The 19,403-nt window shown below is 36.4% G+C and overlaps 1 protein-coding gene across 1 annotated transcript in view; it reads left to right on the top strand.

Annotated features, from left to right (window-relative positions):
* RSF1 (remodeling and spacing factor 1) overlaps positions 1–19,403 on the top strand; it is a 180,944-nt gene that overhangs the window by 153,048 nt on the left and 8,493 nt on the right. The window contains exons 8-13 of the mRNA XM_057552345.1: positions 3,776–3,880; positions 5,126–5,205; positions 9,966–10,020; positions 10,982–11,091; positions 17,053–17,120; positions 18,542–18,749. Coding sequence (XP_057408328.1) covers positions 3,776–3,880; positions 5,126–5,205; positions 9,966–10,020; positions 10,982–11,091; positions 17,053–17,120; positions 18,542–18,749 — 626 coding nt within the window. The remainder of the gene's footprint in view (positions 1–3,775; positions 3,881–5,125; positions 5,206–9,965; positions 10,021–10,981; positions 11,092–17,052; positions 17,121–18,541; positions 18,750–19,403) is intronic.

Genomic DNA, 19,403 nt, shown 5'->3' with positions numbered 1-19,403 from the left:
ATATAACTTAGACCCAGAGAATAACTTTAGCTCCGAGAAGAACAGTTGTCAAAATTACACTGAGAAGACCCTTCTAAGCGTTTTTATGATCATCAAACTATAAAAGTTAGGTCAAGACTTTTGTGTGGAGAAAGGCAAAGAGAAGATTGACATAGTGGTCTTTTCTGCCCCCTAAATCAAGTAAAAATCAATATTTGTGTTCTTTCCCTACCATTTCCTAATATTTTTTTATACTGAGAGAATGCATTTTGACTGAGGCAGCAATAGACGTCAATGACAAAGGGGTGTGAAGAAATGAAAAGTAAAATGAGGTGAGCAGAAATGACATCCAGGAGATAGAGAAAGTTGCACCCTTCTTGGAACACACATAGGATTTTTATTTGGTTATCTTAATAACTGCTCTGAAAATCCCATTGCTGGTTATTGTGGCAAAGAGAATGACATTGGAAACTGAAGATCCCAAATATGGTGGATTTCTTATGCTAGATATTTAAGCATAATCCTCAAATAAAAATGTTAGGCAGCTGTTGTGTGTTAAGTGGTAGGGAAATGATGCTGAATTAGATGTGGTCCTTGTTCTCTTTGAGCTTACAGCAGAAAAGCAATAAATTCATAGATGAGTATAGAACTGTATCGGGTTTTTCAGATGCTTTAGTGAAAATAAGTGGGATCGTTGCCTGAAGCTTGGAAATCTCACGTAGTAGTATTTATTTTAATGGGTTTTTACCTTTCTTGAAGAATAGAGACAATCATCATTTTAGAAGTAAACTGAATTCTAAAAGTTTATTTTTAATTTTGTTATTTGAAATTTAGATTATATTTTAAGATAGAAATGATGTGATAAATCGAATCAGGTGCCCAGGTTAGTCCACATATGCCTATGTAAGCAATCAATCACATAACTGAAGTATAATGTTAATATAACTTAAATTGAATTCTGGCTATTGGTAGCAAATGGAGAAGGGAGTTTTTCACTTTTAAAATGTGTGCACATTCTGTTCCCCACTCTAAACCCTCCCCATGGTACATGTTAGCAATTCAGAAACTATATATAACTATATACAAATAAAACTATATACAAATAAATGAAGTGTAGATAATGGGAGCCAGCTTTCTCACTGTTAAAGAAGTTAGAAATAAGGCTGAAGGCTAGAATGAACCCTGTGGTGCTGGATTAGATGGTGAGTTATTAGTATGAACTCATGCTTATTTTAATATAGATATATGTATATACATGGGGTGCTATACATATATGTATTTCCTAGCTCTGTCCTCTGTGAGAACTTAGAATCAGGGATACCCAGGAGCAGTGAGCACTCAGCACCCAGATCTCGATTTCTAAATACCATTCTCCAATAAAAGAACCAGTGTTTCTGGGGAAAATGGCTGATTCTAAGGCTTGGGCAAGGAAAATATAAGATGTGCCTAGAGTATTCTGTATTACCAGAAAGTAAGGAAGTGCTTTAAAAAAAAATAAAAGCATGCAGATGAGTCCTAAGGACACAGGGGCCAACCTGAAAACTCCTAGTATATCAATAGCTAGAACAATTTGAACAATAAATTAAATAATTGTTTTAGATTACAACCCAAAGAATAAAATAATATTCATTAGTTCATTCTGATACAAATAAATAATTGAATAAACAAAAAAATGGGGTAATGGGGGAGGGACTTTTTTTTTTTTTTTTATAGAAGAATTCCAAATAGCAAATGTTGAGGGCATGAGGAAAACAGAAAATCACCATTAGAACACTGTAGTAATAATTGTTTTGTTTTGTTTTGTTTTGCTTGTGGGATCTTAGTTCCCAGACCAGGGATCGAACCCAGGTCCCAAGCAGTGGAAGCACAGAGTCGTAACCACTGGACCACCAGGGAATTCCCAGTAATAATTATTGCAGCAAGATCCACTGATGAGTCCTAAAACTAGTGGGTGAAACTGTAAGGAAAAACAGGGTATAGCATAACTTCAACATATCTTCCCCCCAAATATTTATTAATTACTGTGGTGATTTTAACTTATCTCTACAAATTCTTTGATACTCCTCTCTTCAAAAAGTGGAGCTTAATTCCCTTCCCCTTGAGTATGGGCTGGAGTTACCACTTTTAATGAGAATAGAGTATAGAAAGTGAAAAGTAACTTTACAGTAATGAAAAACAACAGACACTACTATAACCAAGTGATCAAAGTTAATGTCACCAGTAATAAGTCATATTGCTATCATGTACCCCCAGATATGATGTAGTGAGCAGGGCATTTCACCTCTATGGTATTCTCAAAAACCCATAACTTCATAATCATGAGAAGACATCAGACAAACCCAAACTGAGGGCAGTCTGCATAATATCTGACTAGTACTCTGCAAAACTGTCAAAGTCATGGAAAACAAAGAAAGACCAAGAAACTGTTACAGATCAGAGGAAATTAAGAAGAGATGATGAAATGCAGTGTAATATCCTGGATTGGATCCTAGAATCAAAAAAAGGACAATAGTGGAAAAACTGGTGAAGTCTGAATAATGTCTGTTGTTTAGTTAATAGTTTTATACTGATGTTAATTTCTTAAGTTTTGGTAAATGTACCATGGTTATGTAAGATATTAACGTTAGTGTCCTATCTTGGCAACTCTTCCATAAATCAAAAATTATTTTAAAATAAAGGATTTTTTTTAAGTTTAATTCATGAGTGTGTACCATTTTAAGTTTTAGAGAACTGGTCATCTGAAACTCGAATAGCAAAAAATAATCAACTTAAGATTAATTATTCGTAGCTTTTTTATTTGAACATGATTGTCCTTAGTGTAGTTCGATTCCTCTCATGTTTGAATTTACATGATAAAAGGAGCCATGAGTGTTTCTTACAGATAGGTAATTGAAATGCTATTTACAGTGGAAATTATTTGTATTTTAAAAGTCCTTTGTGTGGTAGGGGAGTTTATGGTACTTCAGCTATAAAACTCTGTTATAAAGAATGTGTTGTCATATTCCTCATGGCATACAAAAAAAGGATTGTAACTCTAGTTCAGAAAAGACTTATTTTTCACTTAATTTGTTAGCTTAACATTTTATTTTTTTTGGTTCTTAAATTTTTTTTTTTAATTATATCTTAGAGGGGAGTTTCCTGGCGGTCCAGTGGTTAGGACTCCGCACTCTCACTGCCAAGGGCTCGGGTTCAATCCCTGGTCAGGGAACTAAGATCCCACAAGCTGTGCAGTGAGGCCCAAAAAAAAAAAAAAGACATGTTAGGTTCCTAATTATCAGAGATTTTTTTTTTTTTTTTTTTTTAAAGGATTTTCTTTTTTATTTATTTATTTATTTATTTATTATTTTTGTCTGTATTGGGTCTTCGGTTCGTGCGAGGGCTTTCTCCAGTTGCGGCAAGCGGGGGCCACTCTTCATCGCGGTGCGGGGACCGCTCTTCATTGCGGTGCGCGGGCCTTTCTCTATCGCGGCCCCTCCCGTCGCGGGGCACAGGCTCCAGACGCGCAGGCTCAGCAATTGTGGCTCACGGGCCCAGCTGCTCCGTGGCATGTGGGATCTTCCCAGACCAGGGCTCGAACCCGTGTCCCCTGCATTAGCAGGCAGATTCTCAACCACTGCGCCACCAGGGAAGCCCCTATCAGAGCTTTTTTATTATTATGCTTTATGCAGATAAAGAGTATAGTGTAGTATATTACTTAGTTTTATGCTAAGAAATATAGAAATGTCCTTATTTTAACTTGAGTCATTGAATATTAGTCATAGAGTTAGGTTGACTATTAATCTGTGGTTTTTTTCAGATTCTCCTGTGCGACTCTTGTGACAGTGGATACCACACTGCCTGCCTTCGCCCTCCTCTCATGATCATCCCAGATGGAGAATGGTTCTGCCCCCCTTGCCAACATGTATGATGACCCAGCACAGTTCTGTTTTTCCAGTCTTTGATTTTATATTTAAATTAATAATATTTCTTGACAGCCACTAAACATTTTAATCTTCAATTTGTAGATATTGTTCATCTCTTGTTTAAATTTCTGTGAAATTAAGAGACTATTGATAAAAACTACTTTTTATTAGTATCTTTTAGGTCTTCCCTTTATTTTTTTTCCAAAGCAATTCTTAGAAGACCTCTGGGTTTTGTAAAATTATAATCTCTGGTTTATTTTTTCTCACGTTCGTTAAAGGCACAAAAACCCCCAAATTAAGATAATATACAAGGGAAGAAATAAGTTTCTTCCTTTTGTTTATCCCTTTGTTTCATTCTCTTTTTCATTTCTGCCTACCTTCTTTTTGTCAGTTTTATAGATGATATTATGAATTATGCACCATTATAATGGTACTTTGAATAGAAACATGGATTCTGTTTCTCTCGTATCTCGATTCAGGTGGATTTCTTTTAAAAATGAAGAACAGGATATTTTTTTGCATCCAAGAGGTCCTTTCTCTCACAAGCCCAGTCTCATTTTACTTTAAAAATGATGGCCTTGGGACTTCCCTGGCGGTCCAGTGGTTAGGACTCTGCACTTCCACTGCAGGGAGCATGGGTTCGATCCCTGGTTGGGGAACTAAGATGCCGCAAGCCGCACAGCACAGCCAAAAAAAAAAAAAAGATGGCCTTTATTGCATTTCTTAGTAAAGTGGAATTTTTTTGGCTTAGCGTCATTTTAGCAATTACATTCTTCAGCTCTGTTTTGACCCAGTAACCATGTGGCATGGTTTTGTAAATTTTTTTCCATTCTCTTTTTAAAAAATAGTGATTGGCACCATTGTATTTTATTGTACATAAACCTTCTTCCTTAAAAAAGTCTTAGGATTTAAAAAAATTTTTTAATCACTGTCATGTATATACAGTGAACCAAATGCTATTTTAAACATTGATTACTGCCAGCAAGATAAGCATTGAACATGTTTCTTGGCAAAGCTATAAGTTTCTTTAACATGTGTGTTAGTTTAAAGATACCCTGCTCATCTTCAGTTCAGTGGATGAACTGAAGCGGCATGTCTTTATTTAATTAAATACAAGGAACATTTCAGTGTTCACTGCGTGGCCCCTTATCAGCTCTCATAGCATGGTATCTATAGCTAATAGGCAAGATAAAATTATTGTGGAAAGGTGTGTAAAATGACACTCATCTGTTTTATTTTTTCAGAAACTACTGTGTGAAAAATTAGAGGAACAATTGCAGGATTTGGATGTTGCCTTAAAGAAGAAGGAACGTGCTGAACGCAGGTATTGTGATACATGTGTTAATGTTTTACTTGGGAATTTGACCTCAGAATTGTCTTCCAGTGTAGACTAATGTGTCTGTCTAAGGCAGGGTTTGGCAAACTCTGACCTGTGGGCCAAATACGGCCCGGCTAAGAATGGTTTTTTCTTTTTTAAATGATTAGAAAAAAATCAAAAATCATATGTCATGGCACATGAAAATTGTATATTCTGATTTCATTGTCCATAAATAAAGTTTTATTGGAACACAGCCATGCTCATTGGTTTATATGTTGCCTGTGACTGCTTTTGCACTATAGCAGCGGAGTTGAGTAGTTGCAACAGGGACCTCATTACCCAAACCTAATTTATTATCTGTCCTTTTACAGGAAAAGTTTGCCAATCCCTGATCTAAAATATTTATCAGAACCTACTCTGAATAAGTATTGGCCCAAGTATTGTGGAGGATATGTAGCTAAGTATGTAGGGAGTACAAGAAAACTGTAAGAACTGGTCTACAGTTTAGTTACCCATGTCGTCTCTTTGGGTGGGCAGAATTAACACTGGTGAAATAAAGAGCATTTAAATGCTGAACTGAACTGTGTCCTACTGACTGTAAGCAATGCCTCCCTTTTCAATATGCCACTGCAGTGTGGTCTAAAGCAGTTGAAGAAGGCTTCTTGGAGGAGGTAAGATTGGAGTTGAGCTTAATCTTTAAAGGGGGCTCAAAATCAAGACAGTAAGTTTGTATTTATTTATGTTTATATGTACCTTTGTTGATTAGTCTATTGCTAAACATTCATTCATTCCTACTGTGTTCCAAACTGAAGAGAAAATATGAGTAAGACAAAGCTCTTGCTTACCTGGAGTTCACCTTCTACCAGAGGACGCAGATGTATGAACCAGTGATTCAGTAAAGTAGACAAATCGAGGTATATTTGGAGCAATACTAGAACATTGTGGAGGAGCACTTTAGTTCTCCTAGGAGTTGGGGTTATCAGGGAAGTCCTTGGAAGATAACTAGGGGTTATATAGGTGGACATGCAGAGAAAGGATATTTCAGGCAAAGAGCACAGTACAAGCAAAGAGAGTGTAAATGTGAGAGTAAAAGAGTGGCGGGGGATGAAGCTATAAAGGAAACCGAGGCCAAATTGTGAACAGCTTTGCATAACTGGCTAGGAAATTTGAATTATTCTCTAGAGGCATGGGGGAGCCATCAAAGGAGGGATGTGCATAATCAGACTTTTATTTCAGAAAAAATGCCCTGGTAACAGTAAGAAGAAGGAATTAGAGTTGAGGCTGTTGGAATAAAGTCTATGAGAGCCAGTGAGGCCGAACTAGAGCAGTCATCATGATAATAAAGTAGAGAGGTTGAAGAGAATTTTCAGAGGATTAATCAGTAGGACTTGATGCCCATCTGTACATGGTATGAGAAAAATCTAAGCAGTGTCTCCTGATTGCCCCTTCATTTGCTGCTACTTTAACTTTTACCTCCGTCACATAGTGTTCCCCTCAAAACTTCAGTTTGCGTTGAGACAGTCTGCTCATTCCATAGTCCACACACTTTACTCTGTGCCAAGTTGAACCTTAAAAATGGGTTCAGCTTCTAGATCCTTTTTCCTCTTTACTGCTCACCTTGAGCTCTCTCTGGCTCATAATGTATGCTGCTTAGTTTAAAGGCAAAGTTTATCTCTGAAGTTCACTAGGAGATAAAAGTAGTACTTTTTTTTTAATCAGTTGTCTAAATACCTTTATATGTAGGAACTAACAGTCCTGTATACAGTTATTAGGACTATTTTGATGTGCAAACTGCTCCTTTCTTAATTTTTGACACTGGAAAAGATCTAACTAAAGATGCTTCAAATTAAATCATAATTAAAAATTAGACTCGGTCTTCCTGCAATCTGCCTGCCCTTCTGAGAAATGAGTTCATGTTCTGAAGCTGATCTGACTTAGCAGTGTAGATAGCTAATAGGCTCACCCTTTAAGGACTTGGAAGAAAGTAGATTCTCTCTAAAAGCCAAGAATGTAAACCACTAAGAATTTGTCTCATACTTACCTTATATCCGTTTATTCTTTGGAGGCCTGTGATGCTTGTACGTTTTATATGTGGAAAGATTGGTGAACATTTATTTTACTCTTGCCTCACACACTTTAGAATATGCTGCTGCAGTTAAGAAATACTTTCAGTTTTAGAAATTTATGTTAAAATGTGCCACAACATTTGTTTATATTATTGGTCTCCCATTTACTAGTTCATCTACTTTCTCTTCTATCCTTGGTAATCCTCTTTACTTAAATGTCATCCTTTAAGAGGACATCTGTAATTGTGCCTTTACATCACACACTAAATCCTATATGAGACCATTCTAACAAGGCAAGTTAACTGTTAGTGTTGTTTGTTAATTCCCCCAAAAATCTGGTTAACAAAGCTTTCATTATTTATAACTCCTAATATATGTATACATTAGGAGCTCTAAATAGCAAAATATGTATGTTTCTAAAGCAAATAATATATTACCTGTAAATTCAGGTGACTTCATCTCTTTTTAAAAGTGAGCATTTTTATTCATCCTGTTTCAAATCTGTGAAATAATTTCTCTAGCATTCATCCTAACAACTTAGAGCCTTGCTTACTGTCTATGTCATAGTGCTAGAGTATCTTTCCCCTTGTTTGTTCTTTTAGTCAACATTTAATGAACATTTATTGAGCACCTGCTTTATGCCAGGCAATGTAATCAACATGAGGTGTATGATATGTGGCTCTACGGTATGGTGGAAAAGAAGGATGTGTCAGTGAGTAATTAGTAACTAGCCAGCAACTGTCTATAGAGCTGGAGCTGTGATGCTCTGTGAAATCTGATGTTTCAGAAGTCCATCCAGCTGATATGTAAATGTCCCTTCCTGGACTTGGTGCCAGAAATTATTGGGAATTCAAACAGCTGTGTACTTCCAAAGTACTATTACTAGTGCTTTGCTAGCAGAGAGTTGGATTTAATCAGGGTTGGAATTTTCCAGGTAATATAACAGAGGGAAGGAGAGAAAGAGACAAGGAATTTGAGAGTGTATGCAAAGGAGTATTTGTAATGATGGACCATGGAGTCTAAGCCAGGTAAGGGGGAAAGTAAGGACACAAAGGGAGTGCTGGACAGTGAAAAAAGGGCAGGGTCAGTGGATAGAGGTCCCACTGGAGTCAGGGAATGGTTGAGATCAGTGTAACAGAGGGAGTGAGCTGGAAAGTGAGTCAGTAGAAGTCAGAGAACAGGTTCCTTGAAATTGAAATTTTAAAAAGGGTGTGGTTATTGGTAATAATAAGGTCTGGGCCCAATATGATCATTGAGCTAGGTGGTGAGATAGAATGGAAGATGTAACTTTCATAAGATTACTGAGCAAGAGAATGCCTTGATGAGAAGTCATACCTACCTTCAAGATCTTACTCAGATATTACCACCTATTTAAAGCCTTCCTGAGTTTCTCAGCTCTTCAGAGAAAATCCATTCCTTTTTCTCATTTCCATTATACCTGTTCATAATGGACTACAGTTAGTTGTTAAATAATTGTGAGGGCAAGAACCATGTCTCATTTACCTTTCGATTTCCAAGCCTGACACAAGTCAAGACCTAACGTAGAACATGACTAAGTGTTTTTTCAATTGAGTTGAGAAAAGAAATAATGGTCAAGTGAAAATAGAGCTTTTGAGGTATGAAAGAGGAAACTGATACCACAATAAACTTGGTTAATGTAAAGAGACATGTCAAACATATTTAATAACAGAGAGCTGAAGTTTTGAATTATCCACGTAGCCTTCCCTATTAATTTCAGCTAGTACTGTTCTTCCTTTCCTAGTTTTTAGTTCATTAACTGTACTAATTTTTTTAAACAAGTTTTGATTAAAATAACTTTATTATTTTCTTACATGCCAGTTTTTATTTAATAGCTTCATAACCCATCTCTTAAAAAGAGTATAAAATTCTTGTTAGCCCAGGGTTTATGGGGCAATAAAGGCTGTGTTCTAAAGGACCCACACAACTGGATCATTAATGTCCTATATGGGACATCACAAATAAAGGGAGGAAGAGTGGTTACTATTTCTGTTTAGTTGAACATACACTGGCATGTATGTAAAAGCTCAGCTGTTCTTGGTGAATTGAATTAACTTTGGGAGAACCAGAGAAAGCTTCTGTTCTATATAGCAATTCGTTGTGTAAAATCTGTTGAATTAAAATCAACAAAGATTTCTTTGAAATGAAACTCTATGTCATTAGTGTCCATAAATCCACATTTTCTGGAGAAGTCTTAACTGGCTCTGAAGATATCTTTGTTGTAAGCATCCTAGAGTGCAGAGACATATGGCTGTATTGCTGCTTTTCTTCTCTGCAAACAAGAAGTGGATGGTCTTAGAATCATTCACATAAAATATTACTGAGAACTTCCAGCATAACAAAGATCCAGTTTGTCCAGAGTTGGTGTTCCATCTAATCACTTCATCAGTGAGTCACAAGCATGACTCTTTTCATCAGATTTCCTTGTCTGTTTCACTTACAGGTTTTATTTTACCTGGCATAAGTCACTTCTAAAGCTAAGTTTTCATACCTTTAGGAAGTTTTGTGCCTGCCACAGATACCAATATTATAAGTTTCATGGATAATAACTAACATGTCTGTGACCTAGCTTCTGCTGTTACCATGAATCATAATTTTAGTATTATCTGTGTTAGTAATGTTTTCATTACAATTTCATTTTTAGCAAATCTCACTGTGTGCTTTTTTGTTTTTTACTTAAAGGAAAGAACGCTTGGTGTATGTGGGTATCAGTATTGAAAACATCATTCCTCCACAAGTAAGTTTCTGGTTTATAGTATTTTTAAAGAGGAGACTGCCAAAATTGTTCTAAAATTTAACTCACTTTATATAACATGAGTGTTTTTAAATATATAGTATACCTATTTTATTAAAAATGAAAATTTAGCACCTTAAAGAAATCACCCATTTCCCTCATGATTGAAATTACGTGTATGCAGATAGCCCCAAAATGTAATATCACATCCAAACCAAGCTTAAAGCTCACCCCACGGAGTTTATGTTCTATTTTTTTTTTTTTTTAACCTAAATTGGGTAATTCGTTTTTAGCTTCTTTATGTGCTATTTATGTAAAGTGACTAAAAAATAGTTCAGGGAGATTTGGTTTTTAATTCCCTGCTTTGGGGGTTATCAGAAACTTCAATTTGTGTTCTTACAGTTCAGTTTCTTTGAAGGGATACCATTGTTTTGCATTTATTAATCTAATTTATAATTGAGAAAGCTATCTCATGAGTGAAAGTATATGTAACATGATATTCATTTGAAATGAAGAAATTTTCTTAGTTTCATATGCAGTTTCATTCAGGCTTAATTAAATCACACACTGAAATAACCTGTCTTGGTTAGTTATTTTTCTGGAGCACCATGCCCCTTTCTTCTTCTAAATCCATTAGATTTATTCAGCATATCTTTTGATTTATGTGTGTTAAGTTTCATTATCGGTGGATAGACTTCATCATGATTGTTTTAAAAAAGGTAATTATAAACTCACAAAAGCGTAAGTTTAATACAGAAGTGTTTTCATCCTTTGATCACCAATATTCTTTTTAATCTCTGTACTTAGTGTTGCCATGTTTCTTCAGTTTTGAGGGAATCATTTCACTTTTTTTAAACCTTTCACATGTGCTGCCTAGATGGACATTAGAAAGCTATTAATTCCAAGGAACTTTGTTCTGTTGTGAGTAATAACCTATATACTTATTATCATATTTTTAAACCAGGAGCCAGATTTTTCTGAAGATCATGAAGAAAAGAAAAAAGATTCTAAAAAATCCAAAGCAAACTTGCTTGAAAGGAGGTCAACAAGAACACGGAAATGTATAAGTTATAGGTATGAAATCTGTGAGAATGAAGGAGTGGAAAATGTTTTTGAAACAACCTGACCCCAAAGTATATGCTTTTCCCATTACAATGACAGTGATGATTAGAAGTTGTATATATATTTCTTACTTACCGTCTTTAGAATCATAGAATTTTAGAGCAGCCAACATCATCTTTTCCAAATGTAATTTGCTCATGTTATCCTCTTCTGTTTAACATACTTTGTCCAATTTCTGTAGCTCTGGGGATAAGAACCGATGCCTTTACCAAGGCCCACAGGCACTGCATAGCCTGCCCTGCACTTAGCTTTTCAGCTCCACCTCATCCACGTTTTTCCTTACTCTCTCAGGTTAGCCACACTGTCTTCTTTTGGTCCCTTTGTGTAGACTGTTTACTCTGCCTAGAATTTCTCTCCTGTTTTTTACCTTGTTAACAGTCTTCTCTTAATCAAACCCCTCTATTATATGCCCTCATAGCAACCAGTTTGTCTTCTTGAAAGTACTTCTATAGTCGTAACAATCGTGATTTTAATTTTTTGATTAATATTGCTCTCCCGCACTATACTGTTAACATGAAGGTAAGTACCATGTCCGTGTTATGCATCCCTCTGTTCTTTACAGCTAGCATAGTGCTCCATCAGTGCCTATTGAGAGACTCAATAAATATAGTCTGGTTTACCATCTGCCACCAGAAATATCAGAGAGAGATTTTTCCATAGTCACTCTGTTAGTAGCTAAACCTAGACTAAAACCTTATCTTCTAATTGTTTGCTCATCTAGTGTTCTTTCCACGAAACCACCCTGTCTCACTCAAATAATAAATAAATGATATTTTAGTTATTTTAGACCATTGTTAGACAACACCAAAACAGTCTTTTAACTTGAATAACTGGAGATGAAAAACAGAGTTGATTTTATAGAACTTTAAGCTTGTTTCCTGATTATAAACTTTTGTCAGTGATCATGAAAGAGTTCCCCTTGTGTAGTTTCTGTTGTTATTGTTAAAACTTTATTTTGGGTTGGCCGAAAAGTTTGTTTGGGTTTTTCCATAAAATGTTATAAATAAAATAAAATGCAGTAGGATCAGTAAGAGTAAAATCCTTAATATTTATGGGAATGGTGTCCATCTTATTGCTTAAGAAAAAAAAAAAACTTTGAAAAAGTACCGTTTTTTTATAAAATCATTAAAACTAGTGAAGTAAAAACCTACTAATGGAAAGTGCAAGTGTTAAAGTCAATTCTACTAAAACACAACAAATGCATTCCTAAAAATTGCCATTGTGTGCAAAATTGCACAAAAACTATAGGGATTATGGGAAATATGGAGTTAGGGCCACACACTCAAAAACTTCATTAGTGACACATTAAAAAAAAAAAAGATAACAACGGTAGTACCATTTGACACATCTTAAGTGGTTAAGAAATAACATAAATACTACAATAAATACGACATTTTATGTTGAAAAAAGACCTGAAGCTTGTCTGTGGAAGTGATTGTGAGGAGAGTTGCAATTTGTAAATTATTGTGTAGTGGTAGAAGGAGGGTTATTTGAAATCAGCCAGAAAGTTGTAATACCAGATGCAGATGGCTATAGCTTATAACACACATGATGAGCTTGGGTAGCTGGTAAACGTTTGTAAGGTGTGTGCACGTGTTTGTTTTGTGTATTCCTACGCAGCTGGTGCAGTTTTCTACATTTACCTAGTGTTTCTCACAAGGAAAATTACATATAAGCAAGTATGAAATACATGTTATGCTTGAATTATTTCCTAATATATCAGTTATGTTGGAACAAATTTACATTATCAGAACAAGCATCATAGGGGAACTGTATTGTCTTTCAATCCTGATGTAATTGTGGTTTTTAATGGGAGAAGAAATTTGTTTTATTAGCATTTCATCTTGGGTATATACCCAGAAGTGGGATTGCTGGATCATATGGTAGTTCTGTTTTTGTTTTTTTGAGGAACCGCCATGCTGTTTTCCATGGCAGCTGCACCATTTTCCATTCCCACCAACAGTGTACAGGGTTTCTGGGTTCTCCACGTCCTTACCAACACTTGTCGGCTTTTGTTTTTTTCATGGCGGCCATCCTAGCAGATGTGAGGTGATGTCTCATGATTTTGATTTGCATTTCCTTGATGGTTGGTGATGTTGAGCATCTTTTCATGTGCTTGTTGGGCATTTGTATGTCTCTTCTCAATTTTTCTTTTTTCCTTCTGCTTCTTAGTACTTTTTAAAGAGATTTAATAGAGTCCTCCATATGCTCTAATTTTTTAAAGTTTTATTCGTCATATTTAAGCTCTAAATACACCTAGAATTTACTTTATACATGGGGTGCAATGGGACTGTTGTGAGGATAAAATCTAAAGCACTTAATATATCAACACAGAAAACCCCCCCCCCAAAAATTTCATCACTACTATCATTTAATAATTGTTTGTCGGATTCTTATAGCTCCTAACAGAGGATGATGTCAAAGTTGACTAGAAGGAGCATTGGATTGGGGGCCAGAAGACTTCAGATTATAGCCCTCACCACGCCACTAATTAGCCATGTATCTTTGAGTGGTTAGTCCATTTCCCTGGGTCTTGGTTGACATACCTATGATGGTGAACTAACCCAGATGATCCCTTCAGCTTAAAATTATATAACAGTAATATAAACTATGTTTTTTAGCATAATATGTATTGTGATTCATTTATTTATACCCTGCCTAGTTCCCAAAAGGAGGTAAGGAAGATATATATTCTTATGTAAGGAGCAACTTTTTAAGCATAACACCAAACACAGAAACAACAGTGAAAAGGATATTTGATTATATAAAATTAAGAAAGACTCAGACAAAAAGCATTTACAAAAGAAAATGTTTGCTTGCAAAGAAATTTTGTAAAGGAGTTAAAATTCAAAAGGAATGGCTTATGAGTTTTTAAAATAACAGTGAGTATATAGTTTTTTTCATAGTGGAAATAGTTTTTCCACATGGTGTCTGCAAAGACTGTTGCATACTTCAGACATTAACATTGCTGAAGTCAAGGATAAAAAGCCATTTTTGTTAGGAAATCAGTTCCTTAAGAAAAATTAAGTTTCCATGTATTTTGAAGACTAGAAGTAGACAGCATGATTTGTTTTGTTTGTTTATTTGGGAGGGAGGCTGACTGGAGATGTGATGGGCACATATTTGTAATGATAGCAGGACAAAATGTCAGTTTTCCTGTCTCAAAACTTGAAAAAATAAGCAAAGGTTAAAGGGGAAATACACTTTGGGGACTTCCCTGGTGGTCCAGTGGTTTAGACTCAGCACTTCCACTGCAGGGGGCATTGGTTTGATCCCTGGTTGGGGAACTAAGATCCCGCATGCCATGGCGTGGCCCAAAAAAAGGGGGGGGTGGGGAATACACTTTGGATAGAAATAGTTGCAACATATGACAAAGATGTTAAAATCTTTAATACATAAAAAGCTCTTACAGATCTGTAAGGAAAGATGAATGTACTGGCTAATAAAATGGGGAAAGGACACAAACCAGTACTTGCAAATGAAAAAGTAAAAATGACCAGTAAACATGAAAATAATATTGGCTTTACTGGGTATTCAAATTAAAATTAAGGAACAAAATAATTTTGTTTTTCCATATTAGCAAAAAAATCTTAATGGTAAAATTCACTTCATGGTTGTATTTTAAATTGCTACAACCCTTGAAGAACAATTTGTATGCCCTTTAAGCCAACAATTTTATTTGTAGCAAGAATACCAGGAACAAACCTATAATCCAACAAAATCTCATAGTGGAACCAAGGGGCATCTCACCAAACAAAAGAAAAGATAAAGTTATGAAAAGATACTGAGGAAGGGTAGAGTTTAGATGAAATTTAAATGAAGAGTAAGGCTCAAAGCAAAGCAGGACTGTGAAAGGGTCAGTATCATATGTGGACAGCATGGTAGACACAGGGTCCTATTTACTTGAAAACAATGAAGATAAGAGTGTGGAGTGTTGTGTCCAACCCCTTATCCAAACTCTGAATCTGGGATGTAAATCAAGGCTGCTTATTTGTGTTAAAAGTGACTTAGATCCTCTAGGCAGGGGTGGGTGTTTCATTCTTACTGCTATAATTTCCTTTGTCCAAGGGTTCTGATGGTCTCTGAATTTAGAAAACAGAGTGTCTCAGTAAGAAAGTAGTAGTGGCTCAAAGAAATAGATTGTTACGGCACTTTACAGCTGCATCTTGTCCTTGGGAGAAATCCTGTTTTCCATTAACTTTGTATCCGGCTTTATCTGAATCTGTTATTCTAGCCTGATGAATAGATGCACAGATTTTTACTTTCTCAGAATTTATCTTAAGGAAAAGCTAAGCTATATCTATAAGGATGTTTTTCATAGCATTGTTTATAATCATGAAAAAATTGGAAGTAAACTGTTGCATTTAAAAATATGTTGTAGAAGAAAAGTTCTTAACCTGAAACTTATGAATCCTCTGAAATTATATGTAAAATGTTATGTTTGTGTAGGTATATATATCTTCCTAGAGAGGAAATCTATAGCTGTAATGAGTTTCTCAACTCAAAAGGCAAAATATTTGGCTATTAGTCATTGTTTTTTTTTAAAGGATTTTTGATTTTTGATTTTATTCTTTTTTTCTTTTTGCCTGCGTTGGGTCTTCGTTGCCGTGTGCGGGCTTCTCATTGCGGTGGCTTCTCTTGTTGCGGAGCACGGGCTCTAGGCTGGCGGGCCTCAGTAGTTGTGGCGCACGGGTTCAGTAGTTGTAGCTTGCGGGCTCTAGAGCACAGGCTCAGTAGTTGTGGCACACGGGCTTAGTTGCTCCGTGGCATGTGGGATCTTCCTGGACCAGGGATCAAACCCGTGTCCCCTGCATTGGCAAGCGGATTTCTTAACCACTGCGCCACCAGGGAAGTCCTGGCTATTGGTCTTAACTCTGTTGTTAATCACTGTGTAACTTTAATCCAATGCTGTCCAATTTACTGTGGTTATGGAAATGTTCTGTTTCTTTGCTGTCCAGTATGGAAATCAGTAGCCATATGTCACTGTTGAGCCCTTGAAATATGGCTAGTGAGGAACAGCATTTTTTATTTTAATTATTTTAAATATAAATAGCCACATGTGGCTAGTAATTACCATATTTAGCATGATCTTCAAGTCACTTTATCTTTTGGTCACCTCAGTTCTAAAGTGAAAGGAGTTTTGTATGTGAATAAATCTTAGGAATCATCTAGTCTTGGTTTTTTGCTTTAAGTTGGAGGAAATAGCCCTTGTGACAAAAAGTATGTTTAGCTAGTTTTAAAATTCTGACCATCTGTATATGAATTTCAGTAATAATAATAATATAATCTTTAATAACAACAATAGTATACTCCTCACACTTAGTATGATTTCTGGAACACGAATTTTGTTCAGTTTACCTTGTCATATGATTTGTATAATCGGGTTGGCAAACTGGCCTGTGGGCCAATCCAGCTCACTGCCAGTTTGTGTATAGCACGTGACCTAGGAGTGGTTTTTACATTGATAAATGGTTGAAAAAAGAACCAGAAGGATAAAATTATTTGAAAATTACATGAAATTCAAATCACAGTGTCTATAAATAGAGTTATATTGGAACACAGCTACTTTCATTCACTTAAATTGTCTGTGGCTGATTTTGCACTACAATGGCAGAGTTGAGTAGTTACAACAGAGATTGTACAGTCTACAAAGCCCATTACAAAAATATTTGTTGCTGCCTGGTATAGATGATCTTTGAAAATGAAAAAACAACTTAGAATTAGATACTGATTTATAAATCTCTGTTTTACCAAAGAAATTGAGGTTAACAGGACTGAGGTGGTCTAATCCAAGTCCCACAGCCCCAAAGTAGCAGAGAGCAGTTTCACATTCAGCCCTTTTTCACTTCAGAGGCAATTTTCCTAACCCATATGCCAGGACAGGCTGTAATGTGATTGTTGTATGTATTTTAGATTTGATGAGTTTGACGAAGCAATTGATGAAGCTATAGAAGATGATATCAAAGAGGCTGATGGAGGAGGTATGTGTTTATCATTCTCTCTTTTTCATCTAACTCGGCCAATACGTTAACTAAGATGCCCTGATTAGAGCAGTGAGCAAGCATATTTTCTTACTCTCCTCAGTATGTATCACGATCACTACTGATGTTAACTGTCTGAGATTCAAAATAATCTCTGGACACGGTGTCAATGTATAGACTCAGAGCTTCTAATTATTTTAAAAGTAGTATTATTTTATAATCTGATATGAAACATAAATGTTCCTCCCTAGGTTAAATGTTCCTCCCTAGATTAAAAAATTTTCTTCTGCTTCCAAACAGAAAACTTTGCTGTTGTCTTTCCATTTTTAGATCACTACTGCTACAAAGTTACAAAAATTATGGATAATCAGAATCTAAATGATTGCTTTCAATTAAAAATCAATTTATTAATTTCATAGTCTTTAATGGGTGACATTAAAATAGAAGAATTTGAAGATAATTTAATTAAAGAGCTATGTAGGAAATCACCAGTGCTACAGTGTTATTATGAAAGCTCTAGAAAGGATTAATAATAAGTAGGCTGTTTGTAGTGAAACTGAAGAAGTCACTAGCTTTTCCAGACATGTGTGCCTTATTTACATCTTTGCTGCTGAATTCTCACTTTCTCTGCCCTGCAAACACAGTTTAAAAAAAAAATTTAAAAATGGATTGGCCTCTTTCTATAAAGCCATGTCCAAAAGACAGCTTTCAAGAAGAGATTCTTGAGTGACTGCTGATAGGTATGAGGTTTCTTTTTGGGGTGATAAAAATGCTCTGGAATTAGTGGTGATGGTTGCACAACTTTGTGACTATACTAAAAACCTATGAATTATACACTTTAAAAGGGTGAATATTATGGTACATGAATCATATCAAAAAAAATTTTTTTTAATTAATTAATTAATTTATTTATGGCTGTGTTAGGTCCTCATTTCTGTGCGAGGGCTTTCTCTAGCTGTGGCAAGCAGGGGCTACTCTTCATCGCGGTGCGCGGGGCCTCTCACTATCGCGGCCTCTCCCGTCGCGAAGCACAGGCTCCAGACGCGCAGGCTCAGCAATTGCGGCTCACGGGCCCAGCTGCTCCGTGGCATGTGGGATCTTCCCAGACCAGGGCTTGAACCCGTGTCCCCTGCATTGGCAGGCAGACTCTCAACCACTGCGCCACCAGGGAAGCCCTCAAAATTTTTGAAGAAGCAAGTTCTCTACATAGTAAACTTCTATTTAGTAGGATAAACAAAAGAGAGCTCTGTCAGCTAAAGTTGTGAGAAAATTGCATATCTGTAGGAAGAAAATAAAGAAATGAAAATCTGCTAAGGACAATCTGTAGATATTAAAGGGAAGCTTTTAATAAACATAGTTTTCTCTCTCTTTCCCTCCCTCTCTTCCCCTCACCTGCCCTACACCCTTCCCCTTGGACTCAGGAGTTGGCCGAGGAAAAGATATCTCCACTATCACAGGCCACCGTGGAAAAGATATCTCTACTATTTTGGATGAAGAAAGGAAAGAAAATAAACGACCCCAGAGGGCAGCTGCTGCTCGCCGGAAGAAACGCCGGCGACTAAATGATCTGGACAGCGACAGCAACCTGGATGAAGAAGAGAGCGAGGATGAATTCAAGATCAGTGATGGGTGCGTGGTCTGTCAGTAGATCCCATTCTCTAGGTCCAGGCTTGAACAGGCCTACCAGATGAGCTTGGCCCTGCTCTGATGGAGCTTTTGTTCTTCATGCACATAGACAATCTGTTTTCAGGATACTTTAAACAAATTCAGCGATGCTGATTTTGGTTCTTTCTAGATTAAAACGAAGTTTTATGGGTTATTGTTTGTTTTTTGGGGGGGGCCCACACGATGCGGCATGTGGGATCTTAGTTCCCCAACTAGGGATCGAACCTGTGCCCCCTGCATTGGGTGTGCAGAGTCTTAACCACTGGACCAGGGAAGGGAAGTCCCTATGCTTGTTGGTTTAATATTCAACATTGTATTTAAGTTTCATGAACAGCATTTAGCATTCATTTGTGGTGTACCTCTGTGCCACATTCTGCCACCATGACCATGAGAGGTTCCCAGTCAAATGTGAGAAATGGACAGGTATGAGTATTTAGAAACTGTTCTCTGGTGACCCATAGGGGTTTGGGTTGGGGCAAGTAATTCAGTATGGAAGATCAGGAAAGGCTTCCCTGCAGAGCAGGTATGGAAAGAATACCACAAAGTTTCTCCTCTCATATTGTTTAGTGGAGGAAACAAACATAAACCACAAAAAAGTCATTCTGCATGATATGATAG

This window comes from Balaenoptera acutorostrata, chromosome 9 (assembly GCF_949987535.1).
Source record: "Balaenoptera acutorostrata chromosome 9, mBalAcu1.1, whole genome shotgun sequence".
NCBI classification, from domain to species: Eukaryota; Metazoa; Chordata; class Mammalia; order Artiodactyla; family Balaenopteridae; genus Balaenoptera; species Balaenoptera acutorostrata.
Note: the sequence above shows the minus strand (reverse complement) of the source record. Positions and strands in the feature narration are given on the sequence as shown.